Source organism: Pleurodeles waltl, chromosome 5 (genome assembly GCF_031143425.1).
Source record: "Pleurodeles waltl isolate 20211129_DDA chromosome 5, aPleWal1.hap1.20221129, whole genome shotgun sequence".
In the NCBI taxonomy this organism is placed as follows: domain Eukaryota; kingdom Metazoa; phylum Chordata; class Amphibia; order Caudata; family Salamandridae; genus Pleurodeles; species Pleurodeles waltl.
The window spans coordinates 430697872-430714859 of NC_090444.1; the positions used below are offsets into that span (position 1 = coordinate 430697872).

Here is a 16988-nt window from a genome sequence, read left to right on the forward strand (position 1 = left end):
ATTTCCTGCCATTGCTGGTGTCCGCAGCTGTTCCTGAGGGCATTGAAGTTGACTATCCTCCACTGCGTGGCGACCTCCGTTTCCATTTTTCTTACCACCAAGTCCAGCCTCTTACATTCCTTCCTGGGTGGTGGACTGGTGGAGGTGGGCATGTAGTTTCTCTTCCTCACAGTGGTCACGATAATGGAGCCTGCAGGGACATTGCCCATGATGTATTTAGGATCCTGCATGGAGTGTTTGTATTTTTTTTTCTCCACTCTGAGCTCGAGTACCCTTGTGTGAGCTTGTTCCCTAAATGCCTCCTTGTCCTGATCCAGAATGCTGTGCAGCATGGGCAAGTAAAGGTTTCCCTTTTGAAGTGGCAATAGCGTGTCTAGGATGAAGCATGATCCCTCCTTCTGCTCTTCTTTCAGCTGTACCCCATAGGTGTCTACATCCCTTTTCACCAGGCTGTTGTACGTTACCAGGTCATCCGGTGGAGATGGCCTTGATAGGTAGTTGTCTAAACCCTCTTCAGTTGAATAAACATCAAGATCCAGCCATGTGTCCTCGAAATGCCTGGAATTGTCGAAACTCAGAGAGCACTAGTCATAGTCTGCTTCGCAGGACTCTTCCTGTTCTTCATGTGGTACAGGGGTTGCTGGTGTCTCCAGTGGCTATTCACGTTCCACCGCAGCCGGAGTGGTCAAGACTGTTGCTGGGATGCAGAATTGTTTCAAGGAATTGTCAAATTCCTTTCTTCTTTGGATGAGAGAAGCAATTTCTGCCTCAAGCTTTCTCCTCTTTCTTTTGAGCTTGTGCCCATAGATCTGCTTTGTCTGACATCTAAGCTTTTCTTTTGGGGGGTACGCACTCCATCTTCAACGTTCTGGCCTTCTCCCTCGCATTTGGGGCCTTTCATCGGTTCTTTCAACTATGCTTTCTGCCCTTTGGTCGGGACCTGTTCGGCTCTGTTTTTGCTCACCTTCGGTCAACGTGGTCTTCAGCACCGAGGCTGCTTTTGTTGGTTTGGTCTTATAACTTATGGTCCAAGCCTTTCTGCAGCCCTACCTTCTTCTTTTCGGCATCCTTTGACCCCTTCTTTTGCGGTTGGACTTTCTCCGTTTGGGATTTGAAGATGTTGATGTCTGAGTCTCCCCCTCTCGCTGTTTTGGCCTTCTCCACATTCTTCTCGGCATTGCTCAAGAGGCCTAGGTGCTGGATTTACTGTTGCTTCTGGGACATGGCGTAGTGCTCTAGTCTTTGCCTGCGTCGTACCTTAAGCGTTTTTTGCACAAATCCCCACTGGGCTTGCTGTCCTCATCTTTGTAGTCTTTGGGCAGGCAAAGGTTGCAGACCAGGCATAGGGATCCCTGGTCGCAAACTCGTGGCGGCACTTTGGGCAAGATTTTAAAAGGGTATTTCTCATGGCCCTTACTTGCCACCTGTCTTTATTCTCCAACTGTGGTGGGTCTTATTCCCTCCTCTGGTGACAACGAATAGTTCCACAAGTGTTTTTCTTCAAGGTTACCCCGATGTGGCACAAGGCTGATTCCTGCCGGCATCCCTTGATGGGGCGCTGCGAGGTCACCCTTCTCTCTGTGTGGATAGGATAGCAGCTGGGTTAACCCCCAAAGCAGTGCTTGGCTAAGGGCAGAGGAAAAAAAAAATGTATGTCCTGCAAACAGCTCCACACTTTTCCATTCTCCATGAAATAACTCAAATGTTTGTCAGTTCTGCCACTTGAATGCTAGGAGGGTGAGAACATTTCTCCGATTAGTATTTACACACACACTTTTGCGGGGCAATTCTTCCCAATCTGTTTAGCTGAGTTTTTTTTTACAAAACATGTCATGACATGGGTCACCTTGAACTCGTCCTCCAACTCGTAGCATTTTCCCAGAAGGGGCCAACTCATTCCTCTAGAAAAAACCACTGGCAAAGATCCCGGCTAACTTTGCTTATCTTCAACATGTTATATCCCGGAAATACCACCCAAGGGAATGTTATGAGGACTGAACCATCGCCTTCACAAACAGTCTTGAAGGCTTTGAGCACAAAAGGGGCACAGGCTGTGCACAGGTCAACATTAGCAGAGTATTTTATTTTACTGAAAACATTCCTAAGACACCTAGGCATCAGCTACCTTAAACAGTCACTACCCACAACGTCTTGAGGGCATCCCACAGCGGTAAGCCACCCACAGGCACAGTGTCAGGTAGCATCCGAAAGTGGATAGCAACCCACGTGCTCGGTGCCATGCAGCCAGCCATAGGGGCTTGCAAACCACATGCACAATATCAGGGAGAATGCCACAGGGGTTAGCAACCCACATGCACAAGGTCATGCAGCCAGCCACAAGGGCTAGAGACCCACATGTACAGTGTTAGGCAGCATACAAGAGGAGGTTTGCAGCCCACATGCCCAAACTCATGCAGCCAGCCACAGAGGTTCAGCAACCCACACGCACTAGGTCATTCAACCAGCCATAGGGTTCAGCAACCTACATGGATGAAGTCATGCAGCCAGCAACAGGCTTAGCAACCCACATGGAGTGTTAGGCAGAATACAACAAGAGGTTATCAGCCCACATGCACGAGATCATGAAGCCAGCCACAGGTGTCAGCCACCCACAAGCACAAGGTCATGCAACTAGCCATAGGGGTTAGCAAACTACACTCACGACATTATGCAGCCAGCAACGAGGTCAGCAACACACATGTGCAAGGCCACACAGCGTGTACAGGGGCCATCACTATCCATGTTTGAATATTTACAGTGTGAACTTTGGTGCAGCTTCTCAAGTAGCACCAGATGAACTGCTACATGTTTCCAAACACCACCCAAATCCACTTCCCCGCTGAAAAAAAGCAGGGATGCAGACCCATATTAGAAGCATGATTTTTAAATCAAGACAACTTCCTCTGCAGAACAAGCAAAATCTGACGGTTTGGGAGTGTAGGAAGCAGGCCTGGTGTGTGTTGAGTACCTTTGGTATTATCACCTTTTACCAGGTCCAGATATCCCCTTATTAGTGAAGTGCAGGCAGTGTCTGGAAGCCAGGCCAGCTGTGGATGAGCAGCCAAGGCTTATCTAGGAGACATGTAAAGCTCATGCAATACCACTGTAGTCACACGCACTTACACACATGAAAGAAAACACTAACTGTTACAAAAATAAAAGGTACTTTATTTTAGTGACAATTACTAACAAGTACTAGATAGGCAAACCTCCAATAGGAGGTAAGTAACACACTAGATATGTACACTAGTAATCAGAAATAGGCATAAACAGCAGTAGGAAACAGTGCAATCGCACTAGACAATAGTGACCCTAGAGGGAGCCCAAACCATATACTAAAAAAAAAAAAACCCAAAAACAAAAAACTGGAATGCGAATGCAGGACCCCCCACCCAGGTAAGTGGAATCTGTAGAGGGGAGCTGGAGGAACTAGGAATATCCCAGGAGACTCTCAGTGATGAAGAGAGTCCACAGAAGAAAAGGCAGCCCCCACAGGAGGCTCACTGGAAGAGGACCCAGAAGTCACAGAGGAGCCCTCGCAGCACAACTGACGAAGGGTCCCACGCTGCAGGAGAAGCACGCAGAGGGCTGTGCGTCGCAGGGAAGAGTGCTGGGGGCTAGAGCTACAGGGAGCCTAAAGATCCCGTGGAGGAGATGCCAACAAGCCGTGGCAGCTGCAAGTGACGCTGTGCACAGGGGTACTGTCCTGCGTGGGAAAGCAAGGGCTTACCTTCACCAAAGTTGGACATCTGGCAGAAAACACCAAGGGGACCACTCCAGACCAACATCCATGATGGAGGATCCACGCAGCTCATGATGAGAAGATCCACGCAGCTGGTCGTCACTACAGTTGGTGCCTGTAGATGCAGGGGAGTGACTACTTCACTCCAAGGGAGATTCCTTCTTCCTTCTCATGCAGACTGAAGACTTGTCACTCTTATAGGATGCACAGCCGGGGAAATGTTGCAGAAGCTGGAAGGAGCTGTGAAAACAATGTTGCAAGCAGAGTCTTCCTTGTGGACGCAGATTGTCGGTTACTGGAGGGTCCAGTTGCAGTTCCAGTGGCCAGAAGTTGAAGTAAACGATGCAGAGGAATCCTGCTGAAGTCTTGCTAGTCGAATCTTAGGACCTACCCAAGAGGGAGACCCTAAATAGCCCTGGAAGGGGGATTGGTCACCTAGCCAGATAACCACCTGTCAGGAGTGGGCTCTGACATCACCTGCCTCACCTGGCCACTGAGATGCTCCCAGAGGCTTCTGCCATCTTGAAACCAAGGTGGGCAGAGTGAAGGTACCCTCCGAAGGAGCTCTGGGCACCACCCCAGGAGTGGTGATGGACAGGGGAGTGGTCACTCCCCTTTAAATTGTCCAGTTTCATGCTGGAACAGGGACTGGAGGTCCCTGAACCAGTGCAGATTGGTTTATGCAAGGAGGGCACCAAATGTGACCCATCAAAGCCTAACAGTGGCTTGGGGAGGCTACCCTCCCAAGCCACGTAACACCTATTTCCAAAGCTAGAGGGTGTAACCCCCCTCACTCCCCCAAAAGGAAATCCTTTGTTCTGCCTTTCTGGGCATGAGCTGTTCAAGCAGCAGGAGGGCAGAAACCTGTCTGAGGGGTGGCAGCAGCTTGGGCTGGGTGCAAAACTCCAGAAAGCTGGTAGGAGCAATGCTGGGGGTCCTCTAAGGAGCCCCCAGAGTGCATGGAATCATACTTCCAATACTGGTAACAGTATTGGGGGTAAGATTCCGACATGTTTGATTGGTATCCTGCCAAGGTTGGCAGTCACCATTATGTAGCTGGACACAGATAGTGGCATATGTCCAGTACACACGTAAAATGACATGTCTGCACGAACGAAGTCCATGAAAATGAGTCTGGAGTTTGTGGGGGCACTTCTGCTTATGCAGGGGTGCCCTCACACACAGGTACTTGCACCCTGCCCTCTGGGCTAGGAGGGCCTACCATAGGGATGACTTACAGTGACCTGTAGTGAAAAGGGTGCATGCACCCTTTCACACCGGCTGCAACGGCAGGCCTGCAGATACACTTTGCATGGGCTCCCTATGGGTGGCATAATATATTCTGCAGCCTATGGGGAACCAGTAAGCCAAATGTGGGGTGCGAGTGGTCCAAGCAACCAAATTTAAAGGTCGGACATAGTCACTGGGGTCCTGGTTAGCAGGATCCCAGTGAACACAGTCAAAACATACTGACAACAGGCAAAAAGTGGGGGTAACCATGCCAGAGAGAGGATACTTTCCTACACGGAGGAGTAGAGTATAAATCACAGCCATGAGGTGCATAATTTAATGTTCATGCCTGGGATGGTAAGGCATAGGCAATGATCAGTAACATATCTCGATGGCTGCTCTGGTTTGGACAGCAGCAGAGGCTAGTGCTCAAGGTGTGATCTGGCTTGCCAGTTGGTGCTCCAGTGAGCAGAGTAAGGTTGATAGAAGCTTGAACAACAGTAAGAAAGGACTGCAGAAGATGGGTATTTATCATTGAGAATTAGTAATATGCCACGGGCAGAGGCTGTAAATGGTAAGAGTACTGTGTGTTAAGTGAAGGTCCAAATGGGTAGGAATGAAACTAAATGAGGTTGATCCAAGTCTTATGACTGATGTTGCATCAAGGGGCATTAGTGGGACATTATAAATAGGGGGGGTGGGGAGGAAGGGGGGAATTGTAGTGGGAGATAGTGGTGATGGCAGAAAAAAATGAGAAATGCCATATAGAAGCACTACAGTAGGTGTGGACAGTATTGTCAGGGGGGTCTGATAAGTATAGGTGGAGACAGGAGTTTTTTTTTTCTCCCCAATGAGGAGAGTAGACATGAGTGTGGGGGCAATCTTATTTAGAGTGCATAGATAGGATGCCTATAGGAAAGAGTTAAGGAGCCAGAAATGCACTCAATGGTGAAAGAAGGCTGGGTAAGGTGTGCTAGACGTGAGAATGAAGTTTACTGTTGGCTAAGATACAGGAGAATGAGGAGGAAGATAACATAGCTTGGATAAAAATTGTAAGAATAGATGAATGGGAGGAAGTTTGAGAAAGCGAGGAAGGAGGAATGGTGGGGGAGGGAAGTGATACAGAAGAGAATGACTAAGGGGAAGTCTGCCAGGAAAATGCAAATGAAGATATCTATTTACAAGGTTCTTCTTTCAATTAGGTTTTTTGGGAGGGGTGTATAACATCTACAGAAAAGGAGATGCCTGCAAGTTTGCTGCTTATGTGGAAGGATATTCTGGTAGGGCCAACTAGCAGTGAAAACGAGTAACCTATGGAAGGGATCTACTTAGTCCGTCCTGGAGCAACAAAAGGAGAACCTGTAAGATGCTTTATGGAGTATAGCAATGAGTGCAGGCAAGGCAATAGGACTATGGAGTCCACGAAGGAGCTAAGAAAGGACATCCTTTAAAAACATATGTAGGAAGTCCACACAAGAAAAAAGGGAAGAGGCACCCAGAAAGGAAAAAGGGGTAACCCATCAAAAACTCTTCAGAGTTGATCCAAGAGTGACGGTAGGCCCACATTTACAAAGGAATGGTCAAGTTGGCACTGGAGCAACAATGCAAACGGGCAGGTAAATATGCTCAGAAGGAGCAGAAAAACAGGATGCAAGGAACAGTGAAAGGCAGGCTGTATGGCCCAAGGCCTCTCCAGACTCTAAAAGAGAAGATGCAGTAGGGAGATCACCTTAATTTTTCCATTCTTTACCTTGATACCTGAGCTAGAAAGATGAAGTAGGAGTGAGGAAACAAATCACTATTAAGGCCTATGTACACAGCCAGCTGCTCTGCTCGCCCCAATTGGCAGCAGAAAGGATGGTGAGGAGAAATGAAAGGTAAAGCAAGAAAAAAAACCTTCAAAGATATCGCCACAAGAAAAAAAGAAGTGCTAAAAGTCAATGACGAGGATACGCTTGAATGGGAACAATGTGCATACAGATTTGTTGTGTGGGACACAGACTGGTGATAATGTTGTAATGACAGAGCCCTGACCCCCCCCCCCACCCCCCCCCCCCCCTCCCCAATCATTTTACTGGGTTGGTGATTATACGGACAAGCAGTATAATTTCTATAATCCATTAAATTATAAAAAACAACACCACAAAAAAGTACATTTTCAAATGAAAGACTTTATTAAATTAGGTTGCAATGAGCAGAAATGTTTTATTTGGAAAGGGTCCCGGGCGGTCTTCAGTTCCAAAAACCACAAAAGAATTGTTTGATCTTATAAATGCCACAGTTAATGCACTGTTCTATCGAGTGTTCACCTATAATTAAGAAAACAAAAATATATCAGAATGCAACAAAATGTAAAAAGTACCGCAGCAACATGCAGCATGAAGCAAAAAAATAAATATCTGTAACACAGAATCGCATACATGAATATCAACAGTTATACCACTTTAGATTACCTTTTAATGTCAGCAGAGAGATATCAATTTCAGGAGTGAAGAAACTTACTGACGCTAAAGTGAGTTATTCACAGAATTAACTCTAGGTCTCCCAGTGCTACAACATAATCTACATTTCACAGACTTCATTTTGGCTGCAAAATATTGCTAATACCACGAAGGGTAAAGTCAGACTGAGGAGTCAGGAGCTAATGGAATGATTGGATGAGAGCTTGAGAAAGGAATGAGCCAACCATTTTCTGACTTATAAGCTAAAAGTCCAGGACATGCCAGTAGAACCAATAGAAGGGGCTTAGGGACACAGAGCCAGGGAGGATAGAAAAGTAGAATTCACTTAAATGAAGGTTTGGGCCACACAAACTTTTTTTTTTTAAATATTTTTTTTTAACTGAACACATCCTGCGAGGCCCATTCTTCGGGTCCTGAAGCACTCGAAAGTTACTGTGCATCAACATTTAGGAGGAGAGTTGTTTATCACAGTTTTGCAAGCTCAGTACTGTCTCCCATTTGTAGAAACTGGTGCACCTGCTAGGTGACAAATATCGTATTAAAGCCACCTGCCCAGTTCCTGTGTTTCTCCAGGCATCGTGTGACTTGACAAACCTTCTCTGTTCAAACTCTCTGCTGCCATACCGGCCAACTGGCTCCTGGTCTTCTAAGAAGCTGGTTCCTGCCAGTCTGAAATTCACTTCTCCCTCCTTCCTGGTGTTGTGTCCATCCCTGACCATCTCCAGGTGGAGGTCAATACACAAAGCCTAAGCCAGCTAAACTGGTCAATGTCTATTGACAAGCAACTGCATATAAGGACATCCACAGGCTGGGAAAATCTTGGGATTTCTATTAAAAAAGAAACTGCAGCCCTTCTGATCTCAGCGTGTCTCTGTCAGGTGCCAACACCAACCTTCTCCAACTGGATTAAGAGGCAACCAGTCTTCAACCTTCATGTGTTGTCCAGTTCAGGCTGGAAGAGATCACCAGGAACTACTCAAACCACTGCACTTGCCCTTTTGGTTTCAGAGCTATCACTGGTTGAATTTGCAGTCACCCTTTCCTTTGTGCAGACCCTGGCTACTAGTGTCGCCATAACTTACTCTGGGGTTCCCTAGCACCTCTGCCACCAGAAATCTCTTACACCACCCTGTATATTTTAATATACTGGTGCCTTATACTGAAACAAAACATGATAGGGACTTAAAGCAGGAAACAGCATACTTTTGCTAACTGTGACCATCAAAGACAGGAGGGCCCTTAACAGGACTGTGAGGCTTACCGGCCACTGGGTCACCAAGTACATCACAGGAACACCTACTGTGAATCAGAGACATTTTGTACCACTGATGTATGGTTATGTGAAAGTACATGTCCTCCGGGTCAACTGTGCCGAGGAATTTACCATTGATCGTCAATGGTATTGCATTATGCAAGGGGGTCATCTAGAATATCTCAGTTCACTTATGTCTGTGTCCAAAGATACAGAGTATGCCTTTAATTTCTTTATTTTACATGGTTCTTTAGTAGATTTCTTTTGGGGTTTTATCAATGGGAAGTGATACAGTTTATATCACATCCTGCTCATACTTGGACCAAGGGGATGGGGCGTGCATCAAAGTGCTGCAAAATAAAAAGTTACTTGCCTTTAACTATAGATCTGCATGGTTAGCATCTTACCGGGATATACATGCTTGAATTATTCCCAGTCAAGTAGCAAATGCACTGTAACCATAAAATAGTTTTGACAGTTCATGTTTGTAGGAAGTTGGCTCTGTATATACTATCTCAAAGTGAGAGATAGTGTGCACAGAATCCAAGGGTTCCCCTTAGAGGTTGATAGTGGCAGAAACAGATAATTATACTGCTCTATTTTGTGGTAGTGTGGTCGAGCACAAACAGGCACACAAAAAACACCCTTGGGGCAGCCGGGTGCAGTGTGCAAAGTAGGTGTCGGGTTTTGCGTTGGTTTCAATGGAGGGACCCGGGGGTCACTCTGGCGATGCAGGCAGGGCACAGGGTGGATTCTCAGGCCAGCCACCAACTGGCCAAAGGTGAGGGCCGCCTGCTGGTCACTACGGTACCGGTAGTTGGTTCCTCTTGGGGCTGGGGGCTGCGGGTGCAGTGCTTCTTCCAGGCATCTAGTTCTTTGTTACCGGGAAGTCGTGGTCAGGGGGATCCTCTGGATTCTCTCTGCAGGCGTCCCTGTGGGGGTGCAGGGAGGTTGTCTCAGGGTGTCCACGTCGTGGGAGTCGCCTGGGGGTCCTCGATGCAGTGTTGGTTTCTCTGGACACGAGCCGGGGGCGTCGGGTGCAGAGTGTTGGTGACTCACGCTTCAGGAGTGAGGCTGGAGTCCCTTTAAAGATGGTGGTTTCTTTGTTGTTTGGACAGAGCCGCTGTCCAAAGGAGTTTCTTGGTCCTTTGAGCAGCAGGGCAGTCCCCTGATTCGGCAAAGGTCGCTGGTCCTGCTGGATGCGTCGCTGTTGCAGGTTCTTTGAGTCTGGAGACAGGCCGGAAGGGCTGGGGCCAAGTCAGTTATTGTAGGAAGTTGGCTCTGTATGTGCTATTTCAAAGTAAGGAATAGCATGCACAGAGTCCAAGGGTTCCCCTTACAGGTAAAATAGTGGTAAAAATAGATAATACTAATGCTCTATTTTGTGGTAGTGTGGTCGAGCAGTAGGCTTATCCAAGGAGTAGTGTTAAGCATTTGTTGTACATACACATAGACAATAAATGAGGTACACACACTCGGAGACAAATCCAGCCAATAGGTTTTGTTATAGAAAAATATATTTTCTTAGTTTATTTTAAGAACCACAGGTTCAAATTTAACATGTAATATCTTGTTTGAAAGGTATTGCAGGTAAGTACATTAGGAACTTTGAATCATTTCAATTGCATGTATACTTTTAAAATAGCTATTTGTGAATAACTTGAAAAGTGGACACTTAGTGCAATTTTCACAGTTCCTGGGGGAGGTAAGTTTTTGTTAGTTTTACCAGGTAAGTAAGACACTTACAGGGTTCAGTTCTTGGTCCAAGGTAGCCCACCGTTGGGGGTTCAGAGCAACCCCAAAGTTACCACACCAGCAGCTCAGGGCCGGTCAGGTGCAGAGTTCAAAGTGGTGCCCAAAACGCATAGGCTTCAATGGAGAGAAGGGGGTGCCCCGGTTCCAGTCTGCCAGCAGGTAAGTACCCGCGTCTTCGGAGGGCAGACCAGGGGGGTTTTGTAGGGCACCGGGGGGGACACAAGCCCACACAGAAATTTCACCCTCAGCGGCGCGGGGGCGGCCGGGTGCAGTGTTAGAACAAGCGTCGGGTTCGCAATGGAAGTCAATGAGAGATCAAGGGATCTCTTCAGCGCTGCAGGCAGGCAAGGGGGGGGCTTCCTCGGGGAAACCTCCACTTGGGCAAGGGAGAGGGACTCCTGGGGGTCACTTCTGCAGTGAAAGTCCAGTCCTTCAGGTCCTGGGGGCTGCGGGTGCAGGGTCTTTTCCAGGCGTCGGGACTTAGGTTTCAGAGAGTCGCGGTCAGGGGAAGCCTCGGGATTCCCTCTGCAGGCGGCGCTGTGGGGGCTCAGGGGGGACAGGTTTTGGTACTCACAGTCGTAGAGTAGTCCGGGGGTCCTCCCTGAGGTGTTGGTTCTCCACCAGCCGAGTCGGGGTCGCCGGGTGCAGTGTTGCAAGTCTCACGCTTCTTGCGGGGAGATTGCAGGGTTCTTTAAAGCTACTTCTTTGGATAAAGTTGCAGTCTTTTTGGAGCAGGTCCGCTGTCCTCGGGAGTTTCTTGTCGTCGTCGAAGCAGGGCAGTCCTCAGAGGATTCAGAGGTCGCTGGTCCCTTTGGAAGGCGTCGCTGGAGCAGAGTTCTTTGGAAGGCAGGAGACAGGCCGGTGAGTTTCTGGAGCCAAGGCAGTTGTTGTCTTCTGGTCTTCCTCTTCAGGGGTTTTCAGCTAGGCAGTCCTTCTTGTTGTTGCAGGAATCTAATTTTCTAGGGTTCAGGGTAGCCCTTAAATACTAAATTTAAGGGCGTGTTTAGGTCTGGGGGGTTAGTAGCCAATGGCTACTAGCCCTGAGGGTGGGTACACCCTCTTTGTGCCTCCTCCCAAGGGGAGGGGGTCACAATCCTAACCCTATTGGGGGAATCCTCCATCTGCAAGATGGAGGATTTCTAAAAGTTAGTCACCTCAGCTCAGGACACCTTAGGGGCTGTCCTGACTGGCCAGTGACTCCTCCTTGTTATTCTCATTATTTTCTCCGGCCTTGCCGCCAAAAGTGGGGGCCGGGGCCGGAGGGGGCGGGCAACTCCACTAGCTGGAGTGTCCTGCGGTGCTGTGACAAAGGGGTGAGCCTTTGAGGCTCACCGCCAGGTGTTACAGCTCCTGCCTGGGGGAGGTGTTAGCAGCTCCACCCAGTGCAGGCTTTGTTACTGGCCTCAGAGTGACAAAGGCACTCTCCCCATGGGGCCAGCAACATGTCTCTAGTGTGGCAGGCTGCTGGAACTAGTCAGCCTACACAGACAGTCGGTTAAGTTTCAGGGGGCACCTCTAAGGTGCCCTCTGGGGTGTATTTTGCAATAAAATGTACACTGGCATCAGTGTGCATTTATTGTGCTGAGAAGTTTGATACCAAACTTCTCAGTTTTCAGTGTAGCCATTATGGTGCTGTGGAGTTCGTGCAAAACAGACTCCCAGACCATATACTCCTATGGCTACCCTGTACTTACAATGTCTAAGGTTTTGTTTAGACACTGTAGGGGTACCATGCTCATGCACTGGTACCCTCACCTATGGTATAGTGCACCCTGCCTTAGGGCTGTAAGGCCTGCTAGAGGGGTGGCTGACCTATACTTGCATAGGCAGTGAGAGGCTGGCATGGCACCCTGAGGGGAGTGCCATGTCGATTTACTCGTTTTGTTCTCACTAGCACACACAAGCTGGCAAGCAGTGTGTCTGTGCTGAGTGAGAGGTCTCCAGGGTGGCATAAGACATGCTGCAGCCCTTAGAGACCTTCCTTGGCATCAGGGCCCTTGGTACTAGAAGTACCAGTTACAAGGGACTTATCTGGATGCCAGGGTCTGCCAATTGTGGATACAAAAGTACAGGTTTAGGGAAAGAACGCTGGTGCTGGGGCCTGGTTAGCAGGCCTCAGCACACTTTCAATTGTAAACATAGCATCAGCAAAGGCAAAAAGTCAGGGGGCAACCATGCCAAGGAGGCATTTCCTTACAGTTATCATCTGTCTTCTATGCAGGGCTTTCAGGTAGGCAGTCCTTCTTTAGGTCATCAGGAAATTTGTTTTCCTGTGTTCAGGGTCACCCCTAAATACTAAATTTAGGGGGGTGTTTAGGGCTGGAGGGCAGTAGCCAATGGCTACTCTCCCTGAGGGTGGCTACCCCCTCCTTGTGCCTCCTCTCTGTGGAGAGGGGGGCACATCCCTAATCCTGTTGAGGGAAATCCTCCAAAGCAAGATGGAGGATTTTTTAAGACAGGGGTCACCTCAGCTCAGGACACCTTAGGGGCTGTCCTGGCTGGAGGGTGACTCTTCCTTGTTTTCCTCTTTATCTCCTCCAGACTTGCTGCCAAAAGTGGGGCTTTGAGACTTACCACCAGGTGTTACAGTTCCTGCAGGGGGAGGTATGAAGCACCTCCACCTAGGACAGGCTTTGTTCCTGGTTACAGAGTGCACAAAGGCACCTCACCCCATTTGGCCAGAAACCAGTCTGGGAGTGTCAGGCTGGCAGAGACTGGTCAGCCTAACACTAGCAGTTGGGCTGGCATGCAAGGGGCATCTCTAAGATGCCCGCCGAGTGCATTTCTTAATAAATCTCACACTGGCATCGGTGTGGATTTATTGTGCTGAGAAGATGGATACCAAACTTCCCAGTATTCAGTGTAGCCATTATGGAACTGGGGAGCTCGTGTTTGACAAACTCCCAGACCATATACTCTTTATGGCTACCCTGCACTTACAATGTCTAAGAATTGCCTTAGACACTGTGGGGGCATAGTGCTCATGCAGCTATGCCCTCACCTGTGGTATAGTGCACCCTGCCTTGGAGCTGTAAGGTCTGCTAGAGGGGTGACTTACCTATGCCACAGGCAGTGGGTTGTGTGCATGGCACTCTGAGGGGAGTGCCATGTCTACAGTATTTCACCCCACCAACACAAACAAGCTGTGAGGCAGTGTGCATGTGCTGATTGAGGGGTCCCCAGGGTGGCATAAGGCATGCTGCAGCCCTTAGAGACCTTCCCTAGCATCAGGGCCCTTGGTACCAGGGGTACCAGTTACAAGGGACTTACCTGACTGCCAGGGTTGTGCCAATTGTGGAGACAAAGGTACAGTTTAGGGAAAGAACACTGGTGCTGGGGCCTGGTTAGCAGGGTCCCAGCACTTTTTCAGATCATAACTTAGCATCAGCAAAGGCAAAATGTCAGGGGGTAATCATGCCAAGGAGGCATTTCCTTACACTTGGACACTGTTATGCACCTACAGGATGTTAAAAAATAATAAAAAAGTGAACTTCAGACACCTAACTGCCTATGAAGAAGTCTTATGTATCCATTACGGTGTTGGTTTTATTGAATGTTGTGGTTGATTAGAATATCGTTAATACACATGTAGCAGTTTCAAGGAAACAGTCTCCCGCAGGACCAGTGTTTATATAATATACATACCCAGAATCCTGGTGGGAAAACTAGGTTTGTCTTTGATCCTGTTCAATGGTTAGAGCTTGAGGACCAGTCGTAGTGAACAGTCATTTTTGGGGATGAGAAAGTACACCCCTGCCCTGCGGCTGGCGTATGGTTACCAGTTATATGGGAGCCACTGCTAGAAGCTTGTGCATCTCTTCCTCCAGAAGATGAAAGTGGTCGGAACCAGTGACGGCATGGCTGTATGTTAAAAAGGGGTGGGGTGGGTGATGGCGGAGCCCACTGGTCTGATGTAATGCTTTGAGGGCGAAAGGAAGTTTCTTAGCTTTTCCCCCTGAAAGATGTAATGCAACTGGGGGTGGAAGACTTTTGTAGCAGAGGAGCCCCTTGCAGCACAACCTACACCTTTGCTCTGCCCATTCCCACTGTAGGCTCTCCTTTGAACAACTGAACAATTAGAAGTGTTGGAGGTCTTGTAAGGGCTGCTGGGACTGCTGATAGGGGGACTCTTTCCCGTGCCCCACACCTTGTTAGCTTAACTGATGTGCTGCTTGCGAGAAGCTGGCTAGGGACAGGCACTGTAGGGCGCCCATAGACTTTAGTGTTGGTTCTTTCTGATTTTTAGAGGATCTGGTTGACCTGAGGGCTGAACAGATGCTCGTACAATCATTAGATGCTGCTGCTCCTCGTGCCTAAACCCTGAAACCCTAAGCCAGGCACATCTACGAAGAAAGAAGGTAGATGTGTTCCCTTTAACCACTGTGTTTACGGCATTGAGAGCAAACTGAATATTAGGTCTTGTCCTTTTTTTTTTTTAGTGAGCCTTTGGTAGGTGCTTTCTGAGTTCTTCCATCTCCTGTCAGCTATAACGATGGTACTTGGAGAGGAGGCCAAGAGTTGACAAATCGCCAGTGCGTGGCTGACCTGAAGTGCCTCCCACTTCCCTGCAGCATCAGTCTTTTTGGACTTATCGGGGAGGAGAGTGGCCTGTGAAGAAGCCCTCTTATGGGCCATGAGGACTACCAGGGAATCCTAGGAAATGTGCCCAAGACTTTAAATGAAAATGTCACTTACCCAGTGTACATCTGTTCGTGGCATCAGTCGCAGTAGATTTGCATGTTTTGCAATAGCTCGCCATCTGGTGTTGGGCCGGAGTGTTACAAGTTGTTTTTCTTCGAAGAAGTCTTTCGAGTCACGGGACCGAGTGACTCCTCCTTTTGTCTCCATTGCGCATGGGCGTCGACTCCATCTTCGATTGTTTTTCCCCGCAGAGGGTGAGGTAGGAGTTGAATTGTAGTAATAGTGCCCATGCAATGGAGTGACTAAGTATGCACCTATTTAAGGTTGAGATGATACATATACAAATAGTTGAAGGTAACTTCCAAACTGCTACAGGCTCCCGGGGAGGCGGGTGGGCACATGCAAATCTACTGCGACTGATGCCACGAACAGATGTACACTGGGGAAGTGACATTTTCAGTTCGATGGCATCTGTCGCTGTAGATACGCATGTTTTGCATAGACTAGTAAGCAGTTATCTCCCCAAAAGCGGTGGATCAGCCTGTAGGAGTGGAAGTAGTCTGAAATAATGTTCTTAATACGGCTTGACCTACTGTGGCTTGTTGTGCGGATAACACGTCTTCACAGTAGTGCTTGGTGAATGTGTGAGGCGTAGACCATGTGGCTGCCTTACATATTTCTTGCATTGGGATGTTTCCTAGAAAGGCCATGGTAGCACCTTTCTTTCTGGTTGAGTGTGCCCTTGGTGTAATGGGCAGCTGTCGTTTAGCTTTAAGGTAGCAGATTTGGATGCATTTAACTATCCATCTGGCTATACCTTGTTTTGATATTGGGTTTCCTGCATGAGGTTTTTGAAATGCAATAAATAGTTGTTTAGTCTTTCTGATGTTCTTTGTTCTGTCAATGTAATACATCAATGCTCTTTTAACATCTAATGTATGTAGTGCCCTTTCAGCTACGGTATCTGGCTGTGGAAAGAACACTGGAAGTTCCACTGTTTGATTTAGATGGAACGGTGAAATAACCTTTGGCAAAAATTTAGGATTGGTCCTTAGGACGATCTTATTCTTGTGTAGTTGTATAAAAGGTTCCTGTATTGTAAACGCCTGAATCTCGCTTACTCTTCTTAGGGAAGTAATGGCGATGAGAAATGCCACCTTCCAGGTTAGGAACTGTATTTCGCAGGAGTGCATGGGTTCAAAAGGTGGACCCATAAGTCTAGTTAGGACAACATTTAGGTTCCATGAAGGAACAGGTGGTGTTATTGGTGGTATAATTCTCCTAAGGCCCTCCATGAATGCTTTAATGACTGGTATCTTATATAGGGAAGTTGAATAGGTAGTCTGCAGGTATGCAGATATTGCTGCAAGGTGTATTTTAATGGAAGAGAAAGCCAGGTTAGATTTTTGTAAGTGAAGCAAGTAACCCACTACATGTTCTGGAGTTGTGTGTAATGGTTGTATTTGATTAATATGGCAGTAGCAAACAAACCTCTTCCATTTACTTGCATAGCAGTGCCTGGTGGATGGCCTTCTGGCTTGTTTTATGACTTCCATACATTCTTGGGTAAGTTGTAAGTGCCCGAATTCTAGGATTTCAGGAGCCAGATTGCTAGATTCAGCGATGCTGGATCTGGGTGTCTGATCTTTTGGTTGTGTTGTGTCAACAGATCTGGCCTGTTGGGCAATTTGATGCAGGGTACTACTGATAGGTCTAGCAGCGTTGTGTACCAAGGTTGTCTTGCCCAAGTTGGTGCTATTAATATGAGTTTGAGTTTGTTTTGACTGAGTTTGTTTACCAGGTAAGGAAGGAGAGGGAGAGGAGGAAAAGCGTAAGCAAATATCCCTCACCAGTTCATCCATAGGGCATTGCCTTGGGACTGTTTGTGTGGGTATCTGGATGCGAA

At 47.9% G+C, this 16988-nt stretch overlaps 1 protein-coding gene across 1 annotated transcript in view; it reads right to left on the bottom strand.

The window, feature by feature from the left end:
* Positions 1-7123: 7123 nt before the first annotated feature.
* The window catches only part of CCT4 (chaperonin containing TCP1 subunit 4), a 284229-nt gene continuing 274364 nt past the window's right edge, over positions 7124-16988 (bottom strand). Inside the window, exon 14 of the mRNA XM_069234201.1 lies at positions 7124-7281. Coding sequence (XP_069090302.1) covers positions 7267-7281 — 15 coding nt within the window. The 3' untranslated portion in view covers positions 7124-7266. The remainder of the gene's footprint in view (positions 7282-16988) is intronic.